Source organism: Cryptotermes secundus, unplaced genomic scaffold, assembly GCF_002891405.2.
Source record: "Cryptotermes secundus unplaced genomic scaffold, Csec_1.0 scaffold7, whole genome shotgun sequence".
Classification (NCBI taxonomy): Eukaryota; Metazoa; Arthropoda; class Insecta; order Blattodea; family Kalotermitidae; genus Cryptotermes; species Cryptotermes secundus.
This window is the reverse complement of record NW_019727389.1, coordinates 990,520-1,011,991: the sequence shown is the minus strand read 5'-3', so window position 1 is coordinate 1,011,991 and position 21,472 is coordinate 990,520. Positions and strand designations below refer to the sequence as shown.

The following is a 21,472-nucleotide window of genomic DNA, read 5'->3' as shown; positions in this document are numbered from 1 at the left end:
CATATTTTGTAGTCTCTTGACATTCTTGAAGCAACATTATCCAGTTACAAGAGATGGCAGTTTATCACTATGATCAGCATTGAATGCGAGGAGTAGCTGGCTGTTCAGATTTTATACCACCACAGTAAAAATCTCCTTGAAAAGAGAAGGTTTTGCTACGTTAGATAAAAAAACAGATCAGTGTCGTCGGTATTATATATATATATATATATACACACACACACACACACAAAAGTATATATCTGAGATTATAACCTTCAATTACTTGCACCTTGTAATTTTCGCAGTCTTCTACAGTTTATGGATCAACACTTGTGTTCCCACCTGTTCTGTGAACAATGTTGTCTCTCCTCTTAAATCTGTCCAGCCATCAACTGGAAGCTGAAAAGTTGGCTATTCCCAGATGAGAGGCCATGTGCAAGGTCTTCTCCTTAAGGTGGGTGTCATCTACAGATGCATTACTTTTACATGCTTCCTTGAACCATGCAACAAATGCAGATTCCAGTTTTTCCAGTGGCAACCATTTCAGTGATTTCTGCTACTTGAAGCAAGGTCCACACCAGATGTAACTTCTTTCAATTTCATCACAGGTTTTGACAACAGCGTTTAGCGGGGATAACTTAAAATCTTAACCTTGATGCCAGTTCAACATGTGTGCCAATATATGCATCAACTTGCATGAAGAATTTTACCTGGGTGCATTTCTGTTGAATGTTTCATCTATGATAACACTCCCTGTATTGCAATGGTCACTTTTTGGAACACTTATCAGACATGCAAGGGACAGCCAAACTGCTCTCGTTGAGTTATAGTTATATGAAGACAAAACATCAAAGCTGACCTAGCACGCAAGATGTTTGGACTGTTGTGGCAGAAAAATTGCCTTATGTGCAATAGGCCTTCCTGGAGTCATGTGGAGCCAGCTAATCAACTGCAGCCATGCATCAGCCAGTTTGCAGTATGGACTTTTTGACTGAACCATTTGTGTCAGCTAATATGGAAGAAAGGTCATTCCCTCAAAAAAAGAAATTCTGAGAACTGAATTAAAAATGTAGATTGGTAAATCTTCATAGTCAGGACTAGAAAAAAAAAATTCAAATTCTGGGAGAACATGAAGTTATGGATATGTAAAATCCACTAAAGTTTAACATTACTGTTATGGACCTTTGGCTGGAACCATACAAAAAGTGTGTAAATTAATAAAAAATGTAAAATGCAGGATCATACAATCAAAGTTTCACTTGGCATGTGACTTAGTCTACATTAAGAAATAATCTCCTCCTCCTGCTCTCTCTCTCAACTTCACTTATTAGGCTATGAAAGTCCATTTTTGTTCAAATTTTTCATAATTTACCTTAAAATTGGATAATAGAGATAAAATAATAACCAGTGAAAGGATTAAATTATTATTCATTTACTGTTTGTGTGCCTGTATTAATCACTGGAGAATGTGTATTTCAGAAAATGGTACAGATATTTTGATTTTTACAATCTGGCTCATCTACCGCAAGAATAAGCATAGAACAGATTTCCTGTAGTTTACAGCCTCAAGAGACCAGATTAGCAAATTCATACCTTTAACAAAAGGTTTACTACCTTTAGAAGATCATCTGCAGTGGGCCTTTGACTAGGATCCTTGGTAAGACACTTTGCAATAAAGTCATTGAAGTCCTTTGACCACTTGGATGGCTGATCCAGTTTCGGAGGATCTGATTTCTGAATCTTTAACAGTACACGCATTGGCGACATTTCATGATTTGGTGGTTCCATTTGAGCAAATTCAATTAAGGTTATTCCAAGTGACCAAATATCAACCTAAAATGAAAATTATAATTTTTACAAATTGAGTAGTACACTTATAGACTGGGAGACCACACAATTTCAGCACTTAATATCAAAAAACAATCTAGACACATATCATGCTGTAACACAAACTCATGAGAAAAGTGAACACTGTAAATTACAACAAACTGTTCACCTTGAAATCATATGGATTATCCCGAAATGTTTCACATAAAACAACTTCTGGAGCCATCCAATATGGTGTCCCAATAAATGTGTCATGCTTCTGCAATGTAAATTTATTTTTTGCAGATACACCAAAATCAGCTGCAAAACAAAAAAGAAAAACCATATTACAATCAAGCCTTGTGTATTATGGTAAGTCAATTAGTAAAGGCAATTCCTCTGTATTTTATTAAAGCAGCATCCATCATACTTTGTACTTATGGAATGATACATGATACCATTGTGTATGCACAAAACCTCACAAGGCCTGTTATACACCTCCCATGGCACACAGTAGGAAACCTTACACAAAGATGAGCAAAGGATGGATGCAATGTGGCAAGCAATGTTGTCATGTGCTCTCTCTCTGTCATTGAACTGATCTGCATTAGTCAGCTAGTGCTGTCATTTGCCTGCAAACTATCTTTATGTTTTGGCATTCTGAGATGATCTTGTTTCAATAAAGTAATTAGGGACATTAAACTGCACAATGAGGAGCTTCATAACTTGTACTCTTCTTCAAGCATAATTAGAATGATCAAGTCAAGGAGGATGAGGTGGGCAGGGCGTGTAGCATAAATGGAGGGACAAGGAATGTGTATAGGATATTGGTGGGAAAGCCAGAAGAAAATGGTCCACTGGGAAGACCAAAGCATGGGTGGGTGGACAACATTAAAATGGATCTTAGAGAGATAGGATGGGATGGCATGGATTGGATTGATCTGGCTCAGGATAGGGACCGGTGGAGGGCTCTTGTGAACACGGTAATGAACCTTCAGGTTCCACAGAATGCTGGGAAATTCTTGAGTAGCTCCAGAATTGGCGGCTCCTCCAGAAGAGCTCAGCTCCGTGAGTAAGTAAATTAGGGACATTAGTTTCAATAACCTTAATAATGTAAACAGTGACATTTATTTCAATACCCCTGTTCAAGGGGATTTTGAAAATGGAAGCAAGTAAGTGAATGCAAGGTCCTCCATAAACAAGCAAGGGAAATGGCGCACAACATGGATGGTGGAGGTTTATGGTATTGGATTTCAAAGTGTTCAAAAAATAATAAGCGAGTTGAAACTGATTAGTAAAGGTAGTACCGTGACCTTTAGTTCACCAAGGAAGCATCACCAGCACAATAAAACAGTACCTGAATTAGATCAGTTCTACAAAAATGTGCTACAGTGCATAATTTTCTAAACATGTACAGCAAGGAGAATTTCCCACAGGAAAAAATTAATTGTAGAAAGGAAAGAAACTGCTGCAGAACTTAATGACAGCAAACTGTCCATGGTCACAATGGGGGGGGGGGGACTTCAGATATAAGAGATACATTTAAGAGTAATATCTTCTGGCTTATAATTCCATATAGTTCACTGAAAGTAGGCAGACATTTCAGAGCAACATACCACCTTCATCTTTCCGAGTGAATGAATAAGCCCAGATAGATACCAGCGTGAAAGCAGCTGGCAAGCAGAGCTCTAGCCCTGCTTGCAGGTTGGTGAATATGTTCCTCCAAAACGTCAGTGGACTTTTAACGGACTACATGCGTTATATCCCAGAAGACAGTATTCTTCATAACCACCGCTTTGTGAACTTCAAATCCTAAAAGAGGTACGATGAAGAAAGGAGGTTTATAATGGAGAAGAGTGACATTACAGCTGTAAGTGCAGTGTTTCTTTGTAAAACGCACAAAATCAGAGAAAGCGGCAGAACGTGCATTTATTACTTGGCTGAAACATGAACCAACCAGAACCATACCAAAAAGAGGTGCTGGAAGATGAGTGATAGTTCAGGTGGCCTAAGGTTTTCTGTTGGTAAAGGTGGTCAGTATGCCATGCTGATTCAGTAGTCAGAGGATTCACTGCAGAGAACAAGTTCACCTTTTGCTCTAGATCGAAAGCCTCAACAGATTACCAACTAGTATGAAGAACAGTTTCTGCCATTGGCATGTTATCCTGCAAAAACACCACACACAGTCTCACAAACAGGCGTGGAGTTGTTACAGATGGTTAAAGTGTACAACCACAGTACAGAGATCATGAATTAGATCTTATTGTCCAGCAACATGGAAACAAAGTAATGCAATTAAAACCATACCACTGTCACAATCCAACAGAACTTATATGGGCATAAATTAAGTCATATATGGCACAAAAGAACACCATTCTTAAAATGGCCAACATTCAAAGGCTAACTCATGTGGCGGTAGACAATATACAGGTTTCAGCATGGGTGAGTTGTATTACTCGTACATGCAGAAAAACTGCAGGAATATGATTCCAAGAAAATGATTGCCAGAGATGACATGTTGGAACCAATCGCTGTGAATCTCTGATGCTGAAGGATCCAAATCCAGCAATGAACATGGCTAAGGTATTTGCAGTGTCTTCACAGTAAGAATTTGTATCAATAATTGATAACTTTAAGCAAGCATGTGAATCTTCTTCTAGAGCAAGCATTCTTGCAGAACTGCAACATGTAGCTCTGTCTTTCTCTGCAGCAAGAGCTTCACTCACCCACCATCCCATGAGGTCCCTACTCTAGTAGGTCACATATCAACTTGGCAAGTATCGTATCTATTTATGTCAAACAGCAAGCGGCTGTTGTGAATTCTTTTGGGCGGAAGGTAGAAATGCGGCAGAAGTTTACCAACAAATATCAGCTCATGTGATGACAACTATATAAAACAATGGAAAATGTACAACAGCATCCAAAATTTTAAAGAGTCAAAGAAGTTTTCAAAACAAAGATGATTCTAAATATGCACAATATGTCATTATGAACATAATTATGGTAAAATATAAGAAACCATGAAAAGATTAATGAGGCCAAGAAAAGACTTCAGACATGAACACAAAGAAGATTGTCCATCTACATACATATGGGAACTGATGCAAACACTTTCCACATACCTTCTCACATATGATTAATCTTGAGTACTTTGGTTTGTAAATGAAGCTGATTGCTGCTCAGCAGGTCACTGCTAGTTGCTTAACACTGAATAACACTGAACTACATGACTAGCAAAGCTGGTTTAGAGAAAAATGACATTTCATGTTTGGGCCTCTATTGTGCATATTGAGAATTTCATGAATATATCACCCATGCAGTTTTATTTAGGGATATGTACTCAAAAACTACTGAAATTTAAACAAAACTGTTAAAGCCACTTTTTAAAGAATCACCACTTTGTGTTACTGGGAGGCCACTTGTAAAACACCCACTTTTGGGGATGGAATGTTCAGATTCACCAGGTACCAACCTAGGCTGGATAAACTCTTAAATAACAATTATGAATAACATCCATCCAACGATTCAAGCACTAGTGCGGCACATATCCATGCAGATGGCATACAAGAACCACTTTTTTGTGATCAGGTGCCCATTACTAGACAACGACAAGCACCAAACCCTGACAGCCATGTGCCCACATCAAAACAATATACAAAGAGCCCACAAGTTACCAAAGGAGTCCCTGTTATCTGAGCTCATTGCCTAATAACATGTATGTGATGACAGAACCACCAAGGAACCAACCAAGAGTGATGTAACAGACTAAAACAATACTGAATACTTGTACTTAACCGTTCAGTGTGGTTTGACGTGTATGTTTCGTCAGGTATTTAAATCGTCTGGGGGGGGGTTCGACGTCTATGTTTCGTCCAGCTGCACACCTATGTTATAACGCCCATAATAATTGATGGTTTTGCTGTAGATTGTTAGATTTTTCGCTGACCTGTTTTCACAAGTACTATATAAAATGAGGCATTTGTTTAGGTGCACTAAGTCATTATTACATATGCCTGTCTTGCAGCAAATTTCCTGTTGCTCTTGGGAGAGGATTAGTCATTCAATCTGTTATGAATGGCGTGTTTTCTTTCCTATGAAGTTATAAACAGCAGAGACGTGATATGTGCTGTGTTTATAATATCATATTGCCCTGAGCTGGCCACACTAACACACTCAATTGGAATTCTTAGAAGAGGGATATCCAAAAATTTATTCTTGCAAGATCGATTGATTTTGCACAGTACATAGCACCCAGTTCTTAGAAAAACACCAGGAATTAAGACAGAACACTATGGTCACCCCCTATGACGATACTGGTGTGTGTGGGGTGGGAAAAGAACTCATTCCTTCATGTATTATCGCTCCAGTTGATGCCATTTTATCGTACTGACCTTGGTGGTCGTTTCGAGGGATGACCATAAATATTTTTTTTGAGCCAGCTAAGCTCTTCTTTCGTGCACTACATACCAGCCAGTTCTTAGAATAACTTCATGAATTCTGTGGTCACCCCTACGACATCTACTGCCGCCAAAATGGATGGAATATCAAAGGCATAGCAACAACCCCTTGTTATGATAACTCGTAACGTTGAATTTACTGCAGCTGACCTGACTAGCTAAACTGCTCACGGAAAGACATTTCCTTGAACTATACCCCTCACGGGGAAGAAGGCAAGGCCGCACAGAAGCTGTGTGGTTAAAAAAAAGAGCAAAAGAAAAGATACACAATATTGGAGCGGTGAATGTGGGGCACCGTTGGGTTAGACGAATGCTTCAAGGCCTTCCTTACACTGCTCAAATTCTGAACCACCTGCTTCCTTTGCCGAGATACCGGGCGCTCATATTATAAGGTAAGGTTATAAAAACCATCTTTTAAGATCATTTTAGTGAAAGTTTCATGCTTCAAGGCGTACCATTCACTGCTCAAATACTAAACAACCTGCTTCCATTGCCGAGATACAGGGCACTCATATTATAAGGTAAGGTTATAAAACCACCTTTTAAGATCATTTTAGTGAATGTTTCATGTTCCTATCTCATATAATTTAAGAACAATGATGAATAAATCATTTTCGAGCAAAATTTAAATGGCTGGCTGAATATATTACCGCCGGAGAGACGGCCGCGGAATTTAAATCACTGCGCGAAAGGGTTAATAATCAGTGTACAATAAATCCAATTACCAACATGAACTCATAGTTGTTACCTATCACATGACAGTATTAATAAGGTGGTTATCAAACACAAGAGGATTCTTATTTGATTCCACAAGTTTCAATTTTACTTTCAGGACACAAAACAATTTTTAAAAGGTACAATGAACAGGTGTGAAGCTGACCATTCACCTCCAGCTAGTGCTGAGGTCATGAAAATGTGGATCTATAAATCCATTCCCTCATATGCCTTTATGGGTAGTGCTTAATTAGTTAAGCAGAGGTACAAGTTTACCTTCTTTGTTTTACAATGAACAAGCAGAACACTCAGATATTCCTGCCTTGCAGGAATATTCCTACATACAATTTGGAGTCTTGTTAGGTCTTAGATTTAATATCAATCCCCTTTCTTTTTCATCATGAAGACTGTATTGTTGACTGATATCTGTTACTTTATGTTACTCAAATGCTGAGGTCATGTAATGTCAAATGAGACATGATGGAATACAAACAAGTCATGGCATTTTAAATTCCTATTTCACAATTTGTCAGGAAGGACAAAACCCATCAAAGACCTGCCAGAAAGTAGTACCACTGTGCCAATGTACTAGGTCACGCCATCTTGGCCTCTCTTTTTAACCCGTATGTGAATAACTAAGGAATATTATCATGGATAATTATTTCTTACCTAGTTTAACTCCTCCAGACATAGTGAGGAGGACATTTCCAGCTTTGAGATCTCGATGGATCACTTTGCTTTCATGTAGGAACCCAAGCCCCTTGCACATTTGCTGACATACAAAGGCAATTTGTGGCTCTGTCAATGGTTTCTCAAGCTCCACCATTATAGAGTCCAAAGCACCACCATCACAATACTCAATTAACATCTGAAAACACAAAGGTAAGAAACTAAGAACTACCAAAGCAACACAAGAAATACGTAAATATCACTGGCAAAGAAATAAATGTGTGGGATTTTTGTCTGTGTCGTTACTTCTATGACAACCCACTTCTTCGGAACAGTTTGTAGGTCCTGAAAAGGACCGTGGTTGCTGAGATGCTTGGTTGTTGAGGTAGAGCGGCGTGCGCCGGTAGGAAGGCATGTTGGTTGCGGTGTGTGGACTGGCCACAGCGCGGCAGCTGCTGGTGAAAGTCTGGTCGTCGAGCGCGGTCGCTGGAGCGGAGAGGCGGTAGCTACGCCAGTTGCCCAGTGTGTCGGACATGACTACCGGCGAATCGAGGCAGCCTAGTTTCCCAGTGAGTCGGGTGCGACTGTTGGACAGCCGTGGCAGTCATGCCTGGCATAGCCAAGCTCCGATGCCTCCGAAGACTGAGCGCTGGTGACGAAGTGTGCTGGCTGATGTTGACTGAGCGTTGACTGATTGAGAACTGCTAACTTGCGAGCTTGCGCTCTGCCTTTTATACCATGCTCAGTGGGCGGAGCAAAACTTGAATTTGAGGAGCAACAATTTGCAGAGCGCTGATTGGCTAGCGAAAATGAGGAGCAGAAATTTGCAGTGCGTGCTGGTATAAATATGAATGAGACGTCCGGCAATGCGATATTCACTAAGGAGTGAGTGTTGTCTAAAAGACCGGTGGAAACAGTGTGCTATGTGGGATGTCCCCACAAATGCTTAGCAGAGAAGCCACTAGCTCTTTAGTATGGTACCCTAACTAATCTATATGAATGTTCAAGGACTACAGAGTTAAGAAACTTGAAGGTTTACTACCACTTCCCTGGAATGTTGCCATTAGATTATATCCAGATCCATTTCAACATCCATTTCATTAATCAATTTCCCCTGAATGCATCTCAATACTATTCTTCCATTTTCACCATAGTTCAAAACACAAGTCTCATAAAGATTTCCAACAAAAATTTTGAACACACCTGTTTTGCCCATGCATAACACATGCCCCTCCCACTTCACTCTTGGTACTGTAATAAAACTGGAAATTATTTCTTTCATCCCAAGTGTAAATATTCATATCTGGAATGCTCAATTGCTAATACTGACACTAACTTAATCATGGTTGGAGCAAAATATCTATAAGCTTGGGTGATGTCTCAGAGAAGATGGTGTCTGCAAGCAAGAAACAGCTTTCGCAGCTCAGATTAGACACAGCGACTAATACACTACCCACGTTTGAGAGGCATGGTTATAAGATCAAACAATGAGCATCAGTTTTCATGTTCTCTCACTTGCTGCAGACTGACACCAGTAAACCAGTTACTATGAGGCGGCCCATACATGTATGAATCTGGCTTGTGAGTCCGGCTCGGATTAATTTCACCACACACGGACAAGTTTGGCTCATTGGAACCCGAGGAGAGTCGGACTCGCGAGCCATACTCGTATGTGTATGGGCCCCCTAAAGCAAGGAATGTCCTTGTGCCAGCGCAACACCTAAGAGTTACCCAGGTTTGCAAGTACCCTGCAAAGTGTAACTGCTTTGTTGTATGTTTATTACCAGTGTTTGCAGAAAGGTAAGTACCAATTACAAATAATATCTATTAACTGCATGTCAAATTGTAAATAGTTCACCAAATTCTCTGTGCAAAATTCCAACTAAAGTGGATCAGAAACATCAAGATATCAGACCCAATGCAAAGTGCTGATCATATATACACTAAGCTTACATAAACTGTTTATTTATGTTGTTTCTTACTTTCATGGTTTATTTATCAACTGGTTAGGTTATATGGTGGTGTGAATGATGAATTGGGAAGACTGTGGAAGGAAACAGTCATGGCTCATTTCAGAGTAACAGCATTTGCCAGAAGTGACCCAGAAGAGCAAAACCTTATTCTGCGTCACCAATCTTCAGGCTGAGATTCAAACCTGAAACCTCCAAAATACAAAGCAGGAGGGTGAAAGTTTGATAATCAACTCATGTATTAATTGGTATGCACAAGAATTAAAATACTCTGCATATATATAACTGATTCTCTGCTAATACAGAAGTTCATCTTACCCAAAGTTTGCCATCATTGAAGAATGCTTCATGAAGATCGACTATATTTGGATGCTTGCATTCAGAAAGAATATCAATTTCTATCATGAAATCTGAGAGATCATCTTCACCTTCAAGGGCACACATCTTCGCCGCTGCAAAACGGCCATTTTGAAGGTTCTGGGCCTGAAAAGTAGTTTCCATGCATATGTTACCAATCAACTTAACAGTGATGTGGTGTACTTAGAGATTAAGCTACCTCCAGAAGTAGGAAACAATGCTCTTGACAGCAGATGAATGCATATGTACACAGTGTTAACACAACACACAAACACTGTCTTCATAAACCAATTGCTAACCTCTCATGCTTTCAGAAAAGTGCATATTATGCTGGGATCAACATTTTTAATAACCTGCCATCTGATCTCAAAGATCTTATAAATGAAAAAGCATGATTTAAAATAGCACTGAAATGATACTTAAATACACATTCATTCTACTCTGTTGATGAATACCTATTGTCTAGAAAATAACTTATGTATCTTTAAATAGCCTTGTGTGTAGTCACTGTGCATTCTTGGTTTCTCTTCTGTGAGAACTCCATTAGAAATGTACATATGTTTTGTATTTATATGACATATTCCCCATCCTACAGTCATTTTGACTAATGTTGTATTTTAGCTTCCTGTTGCTCTGATTCTCATCCATGATATGTACGTAATGGCCGTCTTGTAGTGCACTCAATTTAACATGTCACTTCACTACATGTTTTGGCAACATTGTGCCATCTTCAGGTGCTTTATTTACGCTAAGCTATTGCATTGCTTGCCATCATGTGTCTTTCATAAAATTAAAATGTACATTCATCAACTATAATTAAAATTTGTATATACTAAAACTTGTTAAGATTATTCATCTTATGCATCTTAATTAAAACTCGCGTATCGTATGGTTCTTTCACTATGGGAGTCGTTTTTCCTATATTTTTTGTGTACTGTATCTTGTGATTTGTCCTTCCTTTTTGGATGCAAGCGGTGTGCAACATGCTGAGGTGTTATAGGCAAGACAGATGTAGAGTTTAGTCAGTTGAGTTGGAGCCAATCAGAAGAGCAGGAGGTTGGTGTGAGATGGCCACCAGCCTGGGAGTTAGTGAATACAGTGCTGGAAAGTGAAGTGTTGGTTGGTGAGTTACTGAGTTAGTCAGAGAACTGCAGTTTAGTCATGAGCCTTTGCTGTGAGAAGCTGGTATATGAGGCACAGGGATAGTTCAGTCACCAGAGTACGAGGAACGTCCGCCATTGGAAGCCGTTACCAGGTAACAACTGGTGAAGACACAGCAGACTGAGATGACTTAACTTGTGCTGTAGTGAACTGCTGAGTGTGTGAATTAGTGATAGCGCTATAGTTACTTGTTGTTACAATCTGTAAGTGGGCAATAATTTAAATTACCAATCCGAACAATGTCTACAGTCACTCTAACATGTGACAATACTATCTTCCGACCTACATCTATATCTTTTGGTTGTCTCTTTCCTTCTGGCTTTCCCACCAAATTCCTATATGGATTCCACTTTCTCTTCCAAGCCTCTCCAAATTACATGAATGTAAAAATGCACTTTCTGTTTTAATTTTAACTCTTACGGTGAAACAATGCAAAGTCCCTTCATTCATAGGCCTTAAATCGCCCACATACCAGCCCCAAATGACAGATGACATCAATGAAGGATTCAGTGGGAAGAAAACTGACAGGAAAACCAAAGTACTTGAAAAAACTTGCTCCAAAGCCACCCTGTCCACCAATGATCCTACAAGACTGACCCATTTGCATTTCTTTATCATATTTAAACAAACAAATGTTTCTGCATACTAAAACACCCAAATAAATAAATATATTGTTAACAGTTGAGAATAATGTTTGAATAAATACTGTATCTATCCAAATTCAACAAATTACCTGTATTTAAAATGCTGTTTCCTTCCTGTATTTAAGCATCCTGTTGCATTACGGTCAGTATAGTTCGCTTGCGGACTAAAACCACTGAGTTTTTTTTTGTTGCATTACTGTATCTAGAACTGTTTATGTACTACACAGTCCGTCAACAATGCAATAAATAGTTCCTTCTTTCTTTCACTTTCACTTTCAACATAACACGTTTCAGCCCTAAATGTCCATCTTCAGGTGCCTTACTATGCTAAAACTGCTACACTGCACTAATACTGTCCATTCATTACATATGCAACTGCATGCTTCATAATTCAAACCATCACAATCGTGGTCTAACTGGTATGTGCTAGAATAGCACATGCTGTAATTCACTCAATTTAAATCAAATAAAATATATTAAAATTTTATATTAATTTTTTCTTTAAATTTTGTAAAATTCTTATTACACCTGAAAAGAGGTGTCATCCACTTGTTTAGATCTGTATCCTTTTCTTCAGATGTTTTATTGCAGCAGCCTGTTTTCCTATTTGTAAGCCCGTTGTTGTGTTACATCTGCAATCTGTAATTTTTCCCCTTGCTTGTGCGTTGTTCCCTCTAGCAGTGCATGGTGTTGTCTTCACGTGTGCCAAGTTTTAACAGAAAATTTTAATAGATTTTGTTTGATTTAAATTAAGTAAACTACAGCATGCTATTTTAGCGAATACCACTTAGGTATGCACTTTATATTTAACTTCCTTAAAATCTAAGAATTTAATTTTGTATCTGAAGTGCACCAAATAAGCAAATGGAATTCCAGCATATATGTTACCATGATGAAGAATATCTTTCAGGCCCCTCTTAAAGGAATAATAGAAGGTGTATCGGAAAGTTCCCGGACTAGGTAAAAAAGAAATGCTGGCTTAACTTACTCAGTTTTGGCTGCCATATCCTTCAAAATAGTCTCCTTGGAAAAGTACACAGCAATCACATTGTTTTTTCCACACTTCAAAAGCGCTATGGAAGTCATTTTCCTTAATACTGTCAAGCACCACTTGCAATTTCCTTTGGATGTCAGACAGTTTCCAATCATCATCCCTTCAGTTTCATTATCAATTTGGGAAACAAAGCAAAATCACAGGGGGCTTAGTCCGGCAAGTAGGGAGGATGGGGAAAGATAACCATGTTGTTATTAGTCACAAACTCTGTGGTTTCCTGGGATGTGTGAGCAGGTGGGTTTTCATGATGAAGGAGCAATGTGGTGCATGTTCAAATATTCTGTTAAGATCTCCTGGCAAACTTCCTAACTGTTCCCAATGGTATCTATGAGCTCATAGATTGTTCAGCGACAGTCTTCCTGGATGAGCTCTCAAATTTTTTTAATATTTTCTGTCGTTTTGCTGGTGTTTGGTTGCCCTGAACATTCATTATCTTCAACTGACACTCAACTGGTCTTGAAACATGAATGCCTTTCAAAAATCACTGTCTGGCTTAAAGAATGTTCCGCAAAAAGCCTCACTAAGCAATTCAAAGGTTTCGGTAGCGGATTCACTGAGCTTCAGGCAAGACCTGATGCAGACACACTGCTGGATTTTGCCATCCATTGCAGACAAAATGAAACACAAAGTCGAAAAAGTACTTGTGTAAAAACAATGCGTGTTCATAAAGTGGTGTCAGTTGGCAGACTGATGCACTAGGCTTTCGGAAGTGTGACCTTGGCCTACCCTCTCATCTTTTTTCACTAAGCAGTTACAACAACAACAACAACAACAGTAGGGGAACTTTCCAATACCATTTTGTATAGCCTTGCACCAAACAGCAATGTTTCCTCCTACTTTAAGTCTAATGTCTCAATGATTCAACATAAATCCAACAAAATGTGTGTGGGGTCCATCTTTCACCTTGGTTTAAGTTACATCTGAAAACAGATATACTACACTTTCAGGAAAATTCCGTACTGTACTGTCTCTAATTCTTTGCTACAAAGCTACCACACATATAACAAAATGTGTTGCCGTTAAAAAAACGTACTACTAAAAACATAAGAGCAGAAGTGAGCAGGGCACAGATAAATAGTTATGGATGTTATTTTCAGATTTAGAATATCAGGATTATAAAACATGTATAAGTCTCCATACAGTGAATCCATCACAGAGTAGTGTAATGTTTCCACACTTGTTTACTCAAGAAACCCAAACCATCTCCTGGCAACATAACAAAAACCACACACTTACCTTATAAACCTTTCCAAATGCACCATCTCCTAGTTCACCAACCATTTCCCAGAAATCCTCTGGATTACAGTCCATCTTAATATTATTGAACACTTTCTTTTTCTTTGCTTCATTGGCTCCACCCAGATGGAGAACCTTCTTTAAGTTGCTGAGGAATGACATTTTAAGAGTTTCACTTGAATTTTCACCAATTATGAGGAACTGTAAATCACTTTGTCCTAGCACCTAAACACAACTGAAGAATCATAATCCCTGAATAAATACAGCCTATAGTTACAACACTGGTCCTGCCAAAAACCACAAACTGTGGTTAATGCCATTACTTTCATATAACAATATAAACTGGTTTAACAAACATTTCCGCCAAAAATATAAACAGAGAAATTCTTAGAGGCCATGCTTGATTTAGATTAATATCTACACCAAAGCACAAAACAGAAAACTATAGAGTCACATTTCCATCACAGTCAGGCACATCAGTAGCTGAAGTTTCTCTTCTTCGGCAAATATGAACCTCGACACTCATCCTCCTGAAACAAATATAATTACTGCTTCACTTTACTGACTTCCTCCCACCAAGTGTGTGGATGGGGAACTTAGATGGCTGCACAGTTTCTTAAAACATTGGGCGATTCACTGGGAGAAGGCCTATACTTATACACTGATGAAAATAAAACCTAGCAATACTATGTACTTTGCAGCATTAACCTAATACCTGGGGAGCATGTGGTAGTGTAGTTGGTTGAGGTACGATGCTACAAGCCAGAAGGTCCCAGGTTCAATTCCCACATATCTCACCGATTTTTTTCAATTGAACTAATCCTTACAACTGCACTATGGCCCTGGGGTCAACTGAACCTCTAACAGAAATGAGTACCAGGAATATTCCTGGGGGCAAAGGGCAGCTGGCACATAAGGTTAACAACCTCACCACCATCTGTGAGACAACTGTCTAGAATATGTGGGAACCTTGACATCTTCCAACCCTATGGGCCACCATGGCCTCTTATTGATACTTTTACTTTTTCTTTTACCCAATTCCTGCCAGCCTGATCCATACCATTTCCTTCAGTCTGAGATTCCACATGTTGTGCGGCTGAATAATACATAGAATTGAGTAGCACATTCTTCTTACATGTTTGTACTGGGTTATGCGATCATTCAAACAATGTCAAGCATCATTCAACAACTGTTTCCATACAGAAGCATCACCACCAAACAGCATTATACAGATAATGGCATGAAAACTGGAGGCTAAAGGCACAGATGTCAGCCTGCAATGACTCGTAATAAGGTGCAGAATGAGCAACAGTGGCTCCTGGTTTCAGCTGCAGTCATTACATTGGCTGTTGCAGGAGATTGGCATGTCCTGTTTGTCATGTCAAAGAGTAGACAGGAAAAGGTGGATTCACCTGTAATACCAGTTTCCCAGAAACGCAAACATCCTGACATGCAGAAACGTGTGGCCTAATGATTTCAAACATTTGTTGCCAAAAACCTTGGTATCTTGGACATGACATGATTTTCTGGGGTAGCTTGGTTTTGCTCGTTGTAACAGAGCAACTCACAGAATATGTATATGCACACAGGCTGCTGAAAATCCCCATAACATTCACAAGCAATCCCTCCATCCACAGAGTTGTGGTGTGCTGTGCTCAGTGACATACTTACACAACTTCCCCTATTTTCTTTCACATGATCATTAACCCTGAACACTACCTCAACATTTTTGACAAATCTTTTAATCTGATGGATGGATGGATGGATGGCTGGAAGCTGACACCTGGTCGTTTTCAGGAAGGTGGGGCAACATGTCATATTTAACTGAGCCTTGGAAGAAATAAACAGTTTCTCTTGGGACAAGCTTATCTCCAAAGAACTTTGGCTGCCCTTGTCTACAGTCTTGACTCTGCTGAAAATCTTAATCTGGGACCAGCTGAAAGGCAGGGTACTTAAAGTTAAACCTTGAACTATTGGTCTTCTGAAAAGAAACATCAACAAAACCATTGCAAACCCTCTTGCCATAGTAACTGCAACATTTACTGACATGTAGTACTGTCAGTCTCTCTCTCCAGGCAGAGGGAAACCAATTACCTGTAATCCATTTACCTGCAAGGTATGAACTGACAATTTTCTTTCGTCAGTAAATTGTTGCTTTTTTTATAATTACTAATACAGACCCTCCTCTGAATGAGTCACCCGCCAGTATACTTAAATCCCTCAACTCATGCAGCAAAGCTTTAATATGCTGAGTTAAGGAACTCTCATACAGTGAAACTTCTCCACACCACAGAAGGAGAATATTTCACCATCACTGAAAGATAAAATCAAATACTACAATCATTTGCCTCTGGTCGGGTGCATTTTACGGTATCTAAGACTAGATCTTATTGGTGTGAACACCACTAATATTCAGTACATGTAATGTATAATGCAACTACTACATAAACTTCATGGCACCTTAAATGATACATTAGTTATCACCCCCACACCAAAATATTTTGCTAGTGTTGTCAGTCAGCATCATCTTAATAAGTATATGACACTAGTAGTAGGCACTAAATGGTGTCACAAACTTCTCCAATTAATCCTATGCATTGGTTTTCATGGACTTGGTTTGTTGGTTAGAGTTGTTGCATAAATTTTTCACCTTCCTTCCTATCTTAGTTTCACGTCTGTGCATGCTTTATTATACTTGTTACTGTATATTTTTCCTGTTGTCTCCTTTCGACAGAGCCTGGTCTCAGGTATTTACATAGCTCTAATTATACGGACATGAGCTGTCAAGTGATTGGGGTTGACTCTTTCTAAGGGTCACAACAATGTAGGTGTCTCCCAACTCACCTGAGGCTGAAAACAGATCCAGTTTCTGAAACGTTGTGTTCTCTAGTTCTTTCTTAATGCCAGATGATAGACAAAGTCCAAAACCCCATTAAATCTTAGCATCATTTTATGGTTCATGATTTTGAGCACAATTAGTCAATGCCTGTAATACTGTACTCTTTACTGGCTCTACATGAGTGAATGCAAGCACACACAAAGGTAGCTAATAAAGTAAAAGTGAAGCTGTCCCTGTGCTTAACTAATTAAGCACTACACCATGGACACGTATGGGGAAGTGGATGTATAGATCCACATCTTCTTGACCTCAGCACTAGTGGGAACTCTTCCATGCAGGCATACAAATGCAAACCTGACAGCTGAAATAGCAACTAAATTGTTACGACTAAAAGAGCATGTCGATCATGCCCCTAAGTCCACGACAACGAAACTCCCAACTTCATGCAGTAGAGTTCTACTGCAACACAGACTCACAGGTAACCTGAAGCTGTGAGAGTCAACAAATAGTCCTACTTATTGTCCTTGTCGTGATGGTGGCAGCACTAATAAGAAAAATGTATTCTTAAAGTATGTGATTTTAAAATAATTGTAAATGGTAGAAATTCAGTTTTTCATATATCATTTCCCCATGACTGAACAAATAAGACATGTTAGCAATAATCAGACACGCAGGTTATTATTTGTGTAACTTAAGTAAAGCAGAGCAGCTAAATTCACTGTACAGTGAATTCAGGCTTATCTTGTGTTTTGGTTGTGACCTTAAAACTTAACTTCTTTTGGGATGCCAGAAATCAAAACTATCACAAGGACATCTATTTGTGATAAGATGTATATGTTTCACATGTACCCAAATGGTCATATGCTTACCCTTATACAACAAACAAAAAGATTATACAGTCTACCTTAAAAAATTAAACACCTTTACTGAAATATCCAATGATCACCAATAAAACTGTTATAATTCCATCACTAACTGGTTAATCACTGATGTAAACCACCATCTTAACCTTGACTATCTCATACTGTCATCAGCTCTCAGCAACATTACATTAACTGTCACTATGAGCAGTTTTCATTGAGATCATAAAGCTAGTATACAATTCAAAACAATCTACTTAGACTAATTACGCACACATTTCATGAAGCCAAATGCCAATGAACTCGTAATACAAAAATGAGATGCCTTATTTGATTCTATAAGTCAATATTTTTGGCAGCAAGTTTCGGAAATTAAAAACATTTGACACCGCTGCACTGTATTTAATAGTACCTATCGAACACACTTTAATTACTTGGGGAAAGTACACTGATGGCAAACTGATAACAAGTGATGATAAGAACAATCTATCAGCAGTGAAGGGTATCATGTTATCTGCTAACACATAACACTCACTTTCTCGTGAATAAGATCCTTTACACATCTTCAAGGGAACGTAAATACTGCAATAACAAAGCCTGTTGTATTTCGCCATTAGATTACAAATTAAATAATTTACAACTACACATTTCTTCCCTATCACCTCGGCCTAGATCGCTTAGATGAATATGAAAAAACCATCTCCACCACGCCTGGAAATGACGTCACGTCACCTCAGTATCACACTATTAAGATGGCGAATTCCAATTTGAATGTCAATGTGAATGGGTCTCGGTAATGTTGTTGAAATTTATGGTGTTCCAACATACTACAAGCCAGCTGCCTCAGAATCCCTGACAATTACAGTCATATCGGACATCTCCTGCACCACTGACAACATGAGAATGCATGTCCTGTTGGTAAATCTACCAGCAGACGTAAAGGAACTTGCGATTAAGTACTTGTAATCACAAGGATCACAAGGCAGAGGATCCCAGAATACAAAGGTATATACGTTTTAGGCCACGCTGATAAATAGAATCAAGAGTACGAGCAGCACCAGCAATTAAATAAGAAGCAAGAGGAACGTAATAAATGTTGACAAGGCAACATTGTATCAGCTTAAACCGCTGAAATAATAAGACAGTCTTGGTTGTAAGTGGAGAAGGAAGGTTTCGTGATCTTCGTGATTAAGGGGACAAAGATTTAAATGCACTTTAAGCCCATTGTGCGCTACTAGTTTCAGCTAATTGGTCAATAAGGGGCAATACCTGGGAACTGAGGGTTTCTTTTTGGTTAGTGCCTACGAATAGTACGCTAATATGGTAATTACCAAATTCAGCTCCTGCGATATTTTATTAGTGGTAGCCCTTCTATCACGACTAAATTAAAGCAAACCGCCTCTTCATTCTTTCCCTCTTTCCCTTCTCGTGTAGCCCAACTAGAGAGTTTACCCGGTATCAGTGAGGTCCGCGTTAAATCTTAAAATCACGGACCACTATCATTATCATTTTTTTTCAGTACTCTGTGAACACAAATGTCGCAGAATAAAGCACAGAGCATAGACGTCAGGACGCCAACCTCAGAGAAATAAATCACTGAAATAAATGTCCGTAACATTTCAGTCACATTATAGAAAAATGTACATTTTGATATTCAATATTGCGATGCCCTCGTAAGCATTTATAAAACATCTGATATTCCATTTTTAGCTTCGAGTCAAATCTTTTTGCCACATAAGCAACATTTCAAGGAGAAAAATTAAGGAGAGAAAATACCCCCACATTGTTTCTGACTGATACCCCCAACTCTTCGGAGCTGAGCTCTTCCTGAGAAGCCACCAGTTATGCAGCTACTCAAGATTTTCACAACATTTCATACAATCTAAAGGTTCATTGTCATGTCCACAAGAGCCCTCCACCGGTTTCAGTTCTGAGCCAGATTAATCCAGTCCAGACCACTCCATCCTACTTCTTTAGGATCCATTTTAATATTATCCTCCAACCTACGTCTAAGTCTTCCCAAAGGGATCTTTCCCCCTGGCTTTCCCACCGATGTCCTATATGCATTCCTCTTTACCTCATGCATGCTACATGCTCTGCCAAACTCATCATTCTTGAGTTGATCATCCTAATTATACTTTGCACCGAGTACAAGTTATGAAGCTCCCCTTATGAGTTTTCTTCATCCTCCTCCTGCTTCATCCCTCTTCAGTCCAAATATTCTCTTCAGGATCCTGTTCTCAGAAACCCACCTGTCCATGTTCTCCTAACGTCAGAGACCAAGTTTCACACCCACAAGAAACCACAGGCAAAATTATAGTTTTGTACAGGGGATGGACAAAAATATGGAAACACCCAACAAAAAACACATTACCGTGACTAATATGGTGTAGGACAAACTCTGGCTAGCAGAACTGCTTGCAGTCTCCTTGGAATGGATAAATAGAGTTCCTGTATGATTTGCAAGGGAATCTTGTACCGTTCTTCCTGAAAAACATGGTAAGTTCTGTTATCGATGATGGAGGTGGATAGTGCGCGCGCAGATTGCTCTCCAAAACAGACCACAAAGGCTCAGTAATATTGATATCTGGCGATTGTGGGGGCCATGGCAGATGTGACACTTCATCTTCGTGCTCAGAAAACCAGTCCTGGACGATGTGAGCTGTGTGAAAACGGGCATTGTCATCTGGGTAAATGGCATCACCACTGGGGAACAAAGTTTGCACCATGGTATGGACCTTGTCGCCCAAAATGGTCACATAGTCGTTGGCAGTGTCGTGACCATCGTGACCTTGCAGGGTAATGATGGGTCCAACAGAATACCACAATATGGCTGCCCATACCATGATCGAACCCCTGCCATGTTTCACTCTTGGCAACAAACAATCTGGATCGTAAGCTTGGGTTGGCGTTCTCCAGACGTAAGTCGGCCAGAAGTCGGAAACAGTGTGAAGGTGGACTCATCTGACCAAATGACCGTCTTCCATTGCTCCATAGTCCAGGTTTTAGGACTTTGGCACCACACTCTCCCCGTAGTGGCATTTTGATCACTGATGAGTGGCTTTGGAATTGCAGCTCATCCAGAAATACCCTGCTTGTGGAGTTCCATTCGTATTGTTTTTGTGCTGACAGGGTGTGTGAGCATGACATTCAGTTCAGCAGTCACTTTTGCAGCTGTAGTCTTATTTTTCGTCACAATCCTACGCAATGTTTGTCTGTCTCGATCACTCAACACACATTTCCATCCACGCTGGTGTTTATCGGATGCAGTTTTTTCAGCCCTCCTGTATGCGGTTATAATCTTGGATACTGTGCCTCGCGATACACCAAGAACCTCGGCTACCTTGGTTACTGAAGCACCCACCATATGGGCCCCAACAATTTGCCCGCGTTCGAATTCTGTTAGCTCTGACGTGATGCACAAAAAAATGCACAGAACACTGTCTCGACAACAAGTGAAGCTTGCAACATATTTCGGCGGTTGTAAAGGTAGTGGTGTTGTGCAGATATGGCAGTGTGTCCTACAAACGTTGCTAAAATAAACACTTCAATTCAGGCATGCATTTCACGAGGTGTTTCCATATTTTTGTCCATCCCTGTATATTATAATTTTACACAGCAGACAAGAAGACAAAATGTTCTGAACTAATGGTAGCAAGCACTACCCAAAGTGAGTGAGTCTGGAACATATATCATTTTTGTAAAAAGATTGAAGTCCAAACC

The 21,472-nt window shown here is 39.4% G+C and overlaps 1 protein-coding gene across 3 annotated transcripts in view; it reads right to left on the bottom strand.

The window, feature by feature from the left end:
• Positions 1 to 18,774, bottom strand: part of LOC111864598 (serine/threonine-protein kinase 10) — a 75,185-nt gene extending 56,411 nt beyond the window's left edge. Inside the window, exons 1-6 of one of the 3 annotated variants that reach the window (XM_033751495.1) lie at positions 18,285 to 18,774; positions 14,051 to 14,580; positions 9,917 to 10,081; positions 7,629 to 7,827; positions 1,979 to 2,109; positions 1,597 to 1,815 (exon numbers count right to left, since the gene is read on the bottom strand). In XM_033751495.1, the coding sequence (XP_033607386.1) occupies positions 1,597 to 1,815; positions 1,979 to 2,109; positions 7,629 to 7,827; positions 9,917 to 10,081; positions 14,051 to 14,212 (876 nt within the window). In that variant the 5' untranslated portion in view covers positions 14,213 to 14,580; positions 18,285 to 18,774. Of the gene's footprint in view, positions 1 to 1,596; positions 1,816 to 1,978; positions 2,110 to 7,628; positions 7,828 to 9,916; positions 10,082 to 14,050; positions 14,581 to 18,023; positions 18,259 to 18,284 lie in introns of those variants that run through there. The other 2 variants (XM_023851952.2, XM_033751496.1) reach the window with 2 other exon arrangements.
• Positions 18,775 to 21,472: the final 2,698 nt, after the last annotated feature.